The 10,545-nt window shown below is 41.5% G+C and overlaps 1 protein-coding gene across 1 annotated transcript in view; it reads right to left on the reverse strand.

The window, feature by feature from the left end:
• The window catches only part of ANKRD55 (ankyrin repeat domain 55), a 46,604-nt gene extending 36,311 nt beyond the window's left edge, over positions 1 to 10,293 (reverse strand). Inside the window, exons 1-3 of the mRNA XM_086770921.1 lie at positions 10,167 to 10,293; positions 3,249 to 3,371; positions 1,326 to 1,456 (exon numbers count right to left, since the gene is read on the reverse strand). Coding sequence (XP_086627047.1) covers positions 1,326 to 1,456; positions 3,249 to 3,371; positions 10,167 to 10,206 — 294 coding nt within the window. The 5' untranslated portion in view covers positions 10,207 to 10,293. The remainder of the gene's footprint in view (positions 1 to 1,325; positions 1,457 to 3,248; positions 3,372 to 10,166) is intronic.
• Between the last annotated feature and the right edge of the window lie 252 nt (positions 10,294 to 10,545).

The raw sequence follows: 10,545 nt of genomic DNA on the forward strand, positions 1-10,545 counted from the left end.
GCAGCTCACATGGAAGTACAAGACCACTAAATTCTACATGTGTTTATGACTGTGGAGGTCTGCTAAATTCAGTTCTCTGTAAAGACATTGCAGCCAAGTGCTCTCTAGATGTCCGATTATATCCTTCACAGAAACAGAAATGGAAACTTCGAAGCCTGGGTGGTTGAAATATTTTCCAGTGTTTTTTTTTTTTTTCCAGAGAATATTTTTTTCCCCTCTGGGAAAAGAGGAAGGAAAAAAGGAGCATGACACTAATTATGGTATTTAAAAAAAATATCTCGCAGAGGAAATGTTTATTCTCAAGTAAGTGGGACATGCTTCTTGCACTGAATGAGACTGCCCGTTTTGCTATTTTCTACACTTATTTTCTGGCTGAATATCACATAGCTGAGCAGAAGCATTGTTTTCATCCTGAATTTGCAGGGAGAAACTAGATGCAAGGGATGAGATTTAATTAGGCTGCACGGTATCGGTTTAAATGCACTGGCAGTCATCCAGCCATAATTCATACTATGAAGCATGGGTGAACATTCCTTCTTCCTTTCTGTCCAACTAATAATGGAAGCCCATGGTCAACCCCTCTGCCCAACTAACTTCATCTCCATCCTCTCTCTGAATCCTGAATTCCCTGCAGCGAGGAGTAGAAGGCTTAGGAGAGGAGGACCATCCTAGTGTGCTTCAGACAGATCTCCATACCTCCCTTCCCGAACTTCTCAATGGGATGTCTGCCCCTGCTGTTGCTTGCATATGGGTTGATTAGGGGATTGGATTGCTTACGATCTGAGCATCTGCACCAGCACCTGCAGCACCTTGAAGTTAAGTTCTTAATCTGGTCATCCAAGGTCTATCACTATAGTGAAAAAAAGTAATGCCCTGGCTCATGTAATGTGCAGGAAAACATGCCTGCTGGCCACCAGAATTTGAAATAGCAATGCCCTTTCTGAAACATAAAAATTTGATACTGACAGTGGGGTGGGAACAGTTTATCTGCGTATTAAGAACAAGAGGGGACTTTCCAGTGCACAGAAACAAGTGGTTTTCTTGAAACTACACAGAGGACCCTGGATTTAGTGAGATCCCCATGCCACGCACTGATTTTACAACCCAAAAGAGAAAAGACACTCTGAAAGGAGTCCTGATCCTTTCCTAATAATCATTGCTTCCAGCTTTGCATTGTAATAAAGTTTACAATTTCACTGTTGTCTAGAACCAAAGGTTTTGTACTTTTTTCCTTTCTGTAGTACAAACAGAAAACTTATTTGGTCTGCACATTTACTTCCTTCACTCCCTCTATCTTTCCATCCTTCTCCCCCAAGTCTTGGTACCAGATAAGTTGCCAGAGATAAACTGGTACGTCCACAAGCATCTTGAATATTAATATTGGCTCCCATCTTCAACAGAAGCTTCACTGTATCCACCTGGCGTCCTGACACAGCATGCATCAAAGGCGTGCAACCTGGGGAAGAAAGTCAAGTGTTCTTTAACAATTTTTATTTTGTCAAAGCCATAAGATAGAGATATTGTCTTAGTGGCTAATGTTAGCACTGGCAAATGAACAAATCCTTTCTCTGACAACAGTCCAACAGTTGTACTCAGCTTTTTGCAGACAGGAAGTAACTGCTATGCCAGTTACTGACCACTGATTGTAAAAAGAGCATGACTTCATTAGCAAAAGCCTCATTAACTCTACTCCTGGAGGGAAAAGTGTTTTTCTGTTGATGAGCTCCCAATATGAACTGTTAGCTTTGTACACCATTTCGGAGGCTGATATTCTTCAGAGTGACTAGTAGCTAGATGGTGCTTGGCCGGTTTTCTCAAACCTCAGCTTAGTTCTGTCTCTGTGTATTCGAAAGATTTATGAAAACAAGCCCTGTCCCATGCGAAGGTGTATGTGTGTGAGTTGATGCTTTATGTAGCCAACAACTTATTTTTAAGGACTGGATTTTCTCTAGAATATTTTTTTTTCTGTTTTCATGAGAACTTATTTTATATTCTGCAACAATTTCTGTGCTGGAAAAAACCTAATACTCAAATTTCATCATGAAGTATTCTGATATCCTTTAATTGCTTCCTCTTCCTTACATTCTGTTAACTGCTGAATAACAGCAAGAGATTTTCCTGCAGAATCTGACAAAGCAATTTGAAATGACTAAGCTGGGAATAAACATGAATACTAGAAACTATAAGACTAATAGAAACTTCTTAGAGAACTGAAGAATTATTCTTACTGGATTCAATGACACTGCTGAGTGAATACATGCTGCTCAATCTGAGGTTATGCAGAGCCTGCTGTATGTGCAGGATATGAGCCGTATGTTTTTTCTTGCAAGACTGGTCTTTCGTTACATTTGTATGTAAACACGTTTATTCTGGAGCTGAAATACTTCTGTTTACTGATCAGACTATTGCCACCCCCCGCCCTTCATACCTAGTCCCTCTTCCAGTGAAGATCAGGACTGAGAGCATGTTAGCTTGATTAAGCATTTTCCCTACTGACCAATGGATGTTTTAAAGATAACAGTTAGGATGTTGGGTTTAAAGTGTAGGAAAAATTGGTAACTTGCTAAAAGCTGGTAGATATTAGAATAGACAGTGTTCAGACCCTTTAAAAGAAAGTGCAATTAAAAAAATACTTTTGAATAAACAAACTCTTCCTTGAGAGAAGCTTCCAGAGAGCTGTGGTTCTAATTCACTTGGGAAATAGATATGTATAAAACCCAACCAATGGACAACACTTTGTAATAACATTAGATAGTAACCTGGGCACAAAGAAAAGAAAAAAAGAGCACCATTTCACGGATAAAATATTATTTAGATCATTGCACATTATACAACCAACACTTTGGCAAACAGTTAGATGACAAAATCATTCAAACTTTGTCTGTACACATACTTTTTAAGTCAAAAGACCAGAACGCTCTACTCTAGATATGTGCAGAAGGTGTAGCATTTGACTTGGATTAAAAAATATTATTTTTCTTTCCCTGAAATGCCAACAACTTCTCAGCATCTCCCTGAAGAAGATAAAATAGATTCCTGATAAAGTACTATCTGATTATAGTAAAAAACCTTATTTGTATCAATATTATAAATCTTACAAATAAAGGGGAAAGAAGTATCCAAACTGCTGAGCATTTCCAGCTGCTATATATAATTTGCTGAACACAAAAATCAGGATAAAAAAATGGAAAATTTAATTACAAGCTGAAGCAACTAATGCCCTGAGAACAAGCTTAGCCTTCATTTACCCTCGCTGTCACAGCACTCCAGGATGGAAGGATCTTCTCGAATCACTGCAGTTAGTGTGTTCACATCGCCATTAGCTGCTGCTTGGTAAACCACAGTCAAATCAATCTCTTCTGCTGCATCACCTGCAGGGGAGGAGTATGCCCATGAGTAAACGGAGAGCAAGTACAAATGATTAACAGTGAAAATAATGACACTTATTTCACTGATTTTTATGACTACGTAACTCGAGGTGGAACACAGTGTATCTAAACAGCACTGTGGTTTTTGTTAGTCATCTGAAACTCTGTTTTTGTAATATATTCTTCCACAAACTGTCAGACATAGACACTGAGAGGACGTAAGAAAACTTCCAGAAAGTTTCTGCCTCTTATGAAGAATCATACTAACATTAATGTAACATGACTTGAGAAATAATGAAGTAATAAATGAACCAGCTCATAATATTGATGGCTACACTTCTATGAGATAGGATGAAATCAGGACACAGGTGTTTTCAGTTTCAGTATTATCCTTGCAGCAGTCAGAGGACTGACGCTTTTCACTTCCTTTTCCTGTGGTGTCCAGGGGAATTTTCTTCTCAGGAAAGTGGACTTCTGGCAGCAATGGTTTTGTGTTAATTTCTGCAAAAAGGAAAGGTGGACTATTGCTTGTAACCCAGGAGAGGTTTATTTTGTTTGGCAGTTACAGCATGAGGTATTATTTAAAGCAGATGCTTTGTAGGACCTGTTCCTGAACACTCATCAGATTTTTATTTCTAGATAATGAGATAATTCTCTCTTTGCTTCTTTGCTTGTAACTTCCTTCCAGACTGGTCATCCCATGCTTCACATGCCTACACCTCCTGTGGCTTCAAGAGGACTATTAACCTGTTAACCACAGGAGTCAAAAGGGTTGATTTTTTGGTGCAGGGTCAAATCTGATGTAATGCTAAAATGCTCTAGATATGTATTGCTGGTCAGCCACAGTCTCATGTTTAATCTTAAAAAGAGTTTCTGATCTTGAAAAGAGGTACAGCTGCAGTGAGCTGTGTTGTCCTCTGTGGCAGAGAGAGAGCTACAGAGCGGAACATTCATCCAACTACTGCACTGCCTCATTAGCAGGAGAAAGTAAAACTGACACCTAATTCATGCTAGAGAGTTGATCAAATGAAAGACAGATCAAGTGACTGGTGACTTATCCTTACTGCTGTATCTTCTGGAGATGGCATGACTATGTAAGCTATGCAGAAAAAAGGGAGATCCTTCAAAGAGATTTTGAAAAGTTAGCAAAAAGTCTTTCATAATCAAATAATACATTATTATTAACACATTAATACAAATATATTTTTTGTCATATATATTTTTAAGTCATATGTCATATATATGACAATATGTCATATTGTCATATATATTTTTAAGTGATAAAAGATGTCTAAAGATAATTTTAATTTTATAGTATTAGCTACACTATTCACATTCTGATCAGATGTTGCAACTGAACCCACACGAGTTCCATGTTTTCAGCCCAGCGTAATTCCCCACATGTGACCTTCTCTCCCTGGGATGTAATTATCACTCTTGACTTCAAAACTTGGCTGCCATGGAAACACAATCAGCTCTTACCCTGGGAAAGGTTAGTCTGTCAAAGCTGGAGCTCTGGTTGTAGGCTTGGGAAAACTAGAAAGCTGATGTTAAATCTGCCTTCACCAGTGCACAGATTCCCTCTCCATCACTACTCAACTGAAGAGAATTTAATTTATTTTCTTTCTTCTAGCTGGTCTTTTAAATTACGCATTTGATAAATTTTGTAAATTAAAAATGTTAACTGGATTTTTAGTCTGTTGGGGAATCTGTTGCTAAGGGAACTGTTCGTTTGGCTCAGAAGCTTTGACCTTGGGAGATCAAGAGAGACTAAGAGTCATTGCCTCTGGAGAGTCATCATTGGTGACTAGTATATGAAAAAAGGAGTGACTTTACCACAGGGTCCATTAATCAGATTTGCTTATTGTGCCAGATCTGCAGATTGCTCTCACAATCAGTAAACTCAGCAAAGACATGTTAATAACAAGCTCAGGACTGAACTAGTCCCTTACTCAAAGAGGGGGGTAGAATGGGCTGGGTGGAAGGCAAGGAGACAAGGCAAGTTGTGTTGCTCCTCTTGGTCAGTCTCTGGAGGTACACAGGAGGTGCCAGCCATGAGCACCTATACAGCTCCTCTCATGGCTGTATGTGGTGGTTATTATAGGGGAATGGCACCGAGAAGATGCTGCTGGCATTGAGAAAAAAATCAGTAGATGTACTCAGGCAGACAGTGGATCAAAGGGGCCCTCACCTCCTTTTGGGTATTACACGTGTAAATTTTTTCTTGCTGTTTAGCTTCATAAGTAGAACACTGGAACAGCTTGTCCAGAGAGGTGGTGGATGCCCCATCCCTGGAAATGTTCAAGGCCAGGGTGGATGAGGCTCTGAGCAACCTGATCTAGTTGAAGATGTCCCTGCTCCTTGCAGGGGGGTTGGAGTAGATGACCTTTAAAGGTCCTTCAACCCTAACCATTCTATGATTCTAAGTACTGTTACATTTTCCTGCTATGAGTCAGGAGCAGAGCAATCCAGCCACAGAAGGAAACTCTCCATCTCTCAAGCCGAGCAGTTTCTTACCTGGAGGGCAGGATGGCAGGAAGATGAGGACATGGATGCACACCTGCATGTGGATCTCTGACTCCCTCTGCCCTTTTTCATCTGACTAAACCCAAAACACCTTCTCCCCGTGCCTTTGCTTATGTTGGGCTGAATCTGCTTTCCCTAGAGCAATTATCCTCCTGTGAGGAGGAATTAATGAATTAATTCTGGATTAATGGATGGATGGATGAATGAATGAAGACGTTTTCCCCACGCCTGCTCTCGCAGAACATGGGCTCCACTCCTGTTAAGGGATGGTGGCATGAGGCCACATTGAAGATTGACACCTCCCTACCCATGAGTCCTAGCTGTCAGAGCAAAGAGATGCAGGTGGACCAGGCTGTGACCCTGCTGGCAAAGGAGACTGGGCCAGGAGGAATTGATGAGTGCCCATATTGTGCATCTGCAGAAAGTAGACTGACACTAATTCAGTTCCTGTAGGGTGACACAATTTCAGGTGAGGTATCTTTAACACGACCTCTGTGGCTTTGGGTGGCGGGTGAGGAGGAAGACAGATGTGTGGTCTTCTGATGCTTCACATGAGAGGAAGCGGAAATGCCAGGGGGGCTGGGATGTCATTTATGCTGGATGCGCTTGGCTCCAGGTGACACAACATCTCCATTTCCATCTTCTTCCAGCCTACCCTGTCAAGGAATGAGGGGACTTGTGCAAAGCTTGTCGGCTGTTTCTTTTTGTAGACACCTTCCTGGGCAGGATAGGAATGATTCAGAGAGTGAGTATTTTGCAGAAGGTGACAGTGAGGCACTGAGTGCTTGTGTCCCATCTGTGAGCTTACCCTGCTGTAGAGTTAGGCTGTGCCTGGGGCACCAGCACCAGGTTGGATAAAGGGATTGTGAGCAGCCAAATACCTGACCCTCCACCTTCAAATGTGTTAGTGGTACTTTGCTTATTATCTTGCAGTTCTGTAAATGCCAGTGAGTATTGGTGCCATTTCAGATACATTTTACATTTTGTTTGGGAAAATTGCTGTGCTACTGATGAAAGGAATCTGTCAGTCAGCTTCAGGAAGGCAGAAGTTCCAGCTAAGAAACTGCGTGTGGAGCAAGCATAAGGGAGAAATTGCAGGCTGGCACAACAGTGGCGTAGGAAGGTCTGGAAGAATCTTAGTGAGCAGAGACCAAATGACATACAGGGTTGTGACATCTTCTTTTGTAGTTAAAATCCTCAGAAAGAATAAATGTTAAAAGCCAGTCTATTTGAAATAAGCTGCAGTATTTTAAAAATGTGTCATTTCTTTAAGATAAAGTAACTGTCTTTTTGTCGGAAGGGGGTATATAAAGAAACACACAGAATCATCATAGGATTCAGAGCAATGAAATTACACTGCTCATGACATTAATTCTCCTCTGACTCTCCTGTGAAGAGTGCATGTTTTGCACAATTTGTGATGTTGGCTGATGTGTTGTTTTACAAAGTGCATGTTAGATGTATGTAAGTGCATGCTGTCTCCTGCATTGGATTTTTAAGCTTAGTGTATGTGATCTTGACAATGTCTGAGTTAGACCTTGCTAAAACTAAGTTTTGAAAACTGAAGACTGGAAAACAGGATAATTTATGTTCATTGTGCAGAAGAAGTATTTATGTATACAATTTACTCCCCGCTTTCCTATAAACCCTCTCGTCTCCACTGGCAGCCAGATGCCTTATGTGATTTCCCAAAGCTTGTCGGCACGACACAACACTAGGCAGTTTATTTGATTTAATCATGTCAGTGTCAAGGGTCAGTGGGAGATGGATGAGTGCAGTTTTTGGAAATTGTAACTCACTCTCTAATATTATGAATTTATTGATCGCTTAATGAAGTAATAATCCCTGTGTGTGTCTGGCTGTGAATGTACCAGTCCGGGCCTTTGTCTAGCTTCCCTGTTTACATGGAAAATGTTTGAAGTACAACACACAATTAAATGGCACCAAGCACTGTTAGGGGGGAGGGCTTTCCGATGTTGTTTGGCTTCTTTAAGTCTCACATTGCTACTGCTGTTACTATTGGTAAGTAATATAAGATACTAATGAGCAGTGCCATAGGAAGTATTGCAAAGAGGCAGAATGATTTTCAAGCCTAGAATGCTGGTTTTTTTTTGGTCTGTAGCTGGGATAGTTTTCTAATGTGAGGGTGGAGAAAGGGTCTGTAGGGAGGGTTGGATTATTTTATCGGACCAACAGATATTGATCTGGTGTGTTTGAAAGCTAGTCTGTCTTCTTCCATTATTATAAATTGCTCCAATGAAAGATATACCCCTTCTCTTTGCTAAAAATATTATGCCCGCTTAAATCAGTAATGTGCCAAGATATTAACATGCTATTTAGATAAAATCTGCTATACACTGTAAATTTTGAATACAGACTTCTTTGCATGCTAACCAATGGGTTCAGTGTCCCATTAACTGTGTGTTGTCTGCTTCTGCTCGCCGTCCGCCTCCCACACAGCTACCAGGGAAGGCAAACAGTAAGTCACAAATCATCTAAACAGCCAGCATCCCTGCAGTGGTGGTGGAGGGGAGATGATGGATTTATCTGGAGGGGACCTTCTTGCTGGAGAGATGCTGTGAGTGGAGTGTGACATGGGGCTGGAGATGACACTGGACAGGAAGAAGGATGGGTCACTGTGGAGAGTGGCCTGGCAGGAGGAGGGGCCGCAGATTAGGAGTGAGGGGAGGTACAAGCACATGTTGCCTCCTAGCTCTCTCACTTCTATCCAGATAAGGTGGTTTGGGTCAGTGGTCTCCTGTTGTCCACCCCTTTATCCACCTGGAGACATGACTTCCCCTTCCCCAGCCCTGGTCATATTCCAGCCTCATTCCTGGCACCACTTCCATCAGCTCCCTGGCTGCCATCCCCACAGCGCTGTGCGTGCAGCGTTTCCCCTCTCCCTCTCCAGTCTGAGCACTGCTGGATTGGCGTGTGGCACCGAGCACACTTGTAGTGCCTGCAGATGGAAAGCTTGAGAAGGGCTGTTTGGAGCTGCGGAAGCTCAGTTCGCCCCACACGTCTGTTCTGTTGGGGAAAATCCTCCTTATACTATTTGCACGTGACCTAGGAGCACCTGTCTCTATTCCTGCAGTACGGATCCCCCTTCTCCTGTTTCACTTCCCTTCCTCCTTTATCCTTGCTGGTATTTTTTGTCTTGTCACTCAGTTTTGCTTGCTGGCTTCCTACTCCTTCCCATCGACTCAGGCTGAGGTGCTGGCGGGCTGGTGTAGAGTTGCTTCAGGCTTTGAGCACTACTGTGGCTGAAAGGCAGCCATAAGCTCACTGCTTTATGTGGACTGTATTGACTTTGGGTTCCCCAAAGAAGCATAGGCAAGCACAGAAGTACAACCTGTGGGACCCAGCCACCCAAAAAGCACTGCAGTGCTCCTGCCCTTCTTTTTTTTTTCTACAGCCAGCACCTTCGTTGAGGGGCCAGCATGGCCATGTCTGCTTGGACACTTGGCAGGTGTGCTGCCAGGAAACTGTGGCTACTGCACACAAATTATTTGGCTAGCTGACTTAAAGAGAAATTTGTTGCAACACGGATATTCAAACAATGACAGTTTCCTGCTTTGGGAACATAAAAGGAATGCCACTACCTTCCTTATAGTGGGTTAAGCCGTAAGACATAAAAGCTGGTATTGGCAAATAAAGACATTAAATTCAACCATTTGACTTAAAAACAGACAAAAAAGAGACATTTGTATTTCCATAGCAACCTTACAGTGTAGAAAATCTTCATGTTGGGGCTTTTAAAGATATCTTAAATTAAAAATTATGGCAACTCTTACCTAGATAGCTAAGATTTGCTGAAGCAAAGTTGATCACTTGTCGGCATCTAGTCTTTTTGATGTATACAAACTAGAAGACTTAGGAAAATCAGCTTTTGTTAAATTTTTACTCCATTTTAAACTGCTCTGATTGCTAATATTGCAATTATTTTTATATGTATATCCATAAGAGGACCAATATGTAATATAAACAATAAATATATACATACATCTCTCAATGTTAAGCATAAAAGTAATCAGATGCTGTTGCTATTCTGCTGAAAAAAAATAGTTTTAAAAATCACTGTAGCAATAGGCTGAAATATCCGTCTCTAAAACTGATGGAAGAAATTCCTTCATGTGCAATCAAAATAAATCTCTATGAGACCTGAGCTTTTCAAAAAGTTGTTGTTATTCATTCTGTCAAGTAATCTTCCTACATTTGCATGGGAGGCATGGGAGGACCAGAGGATTTTGAAATTAGTAGCAGGTGACTTACCTTTGTGCTGATCAAACACTGATGAGGAACTGAAATCCATTGTGGTCTATCTCATTATTTACAACCAGACCAGAGAAATGCCATCTCCAGGGTTTTCAGGGAAGAATCCCATATATTACAGTAAACAATGCAACGATAGCTGTCGCCAATCTTCTTGTCAGAGAATTAAACTCGCTTTATGGCTGCAGGTTGTTGTCAAGGCAAGGACATTATCAGTAGCCCGATGGAAATGGTATTTTCTGATTGTTATGGACCCTCTTAAAATGACATCCCTGGAAGCTTAACTGAGCTTCTGAAAAATGCCTTTGCTTCAGCGAATGAAACTGCCTGTGAGCAGCTCTGAGGGATGCTGCAGCTCATCCAGCCTCAGCCGTAGACA

The sequence above is a fragment of the Chlamydotis macqueenii genome, chromosome Z (genome assembly GCF_036417535.1).
Source record: "Chlamydotis macqueenii isolate bChlMac1 chromosome Z, bChlMac1.mat, whole genome shotgun sequence".
Lineage (NCBI taxonomy): Eukaryota > Metazoa > Chordata > Aves > Otidiformes > Otididae > Chlamydotis > Chlamydotis macqueenii.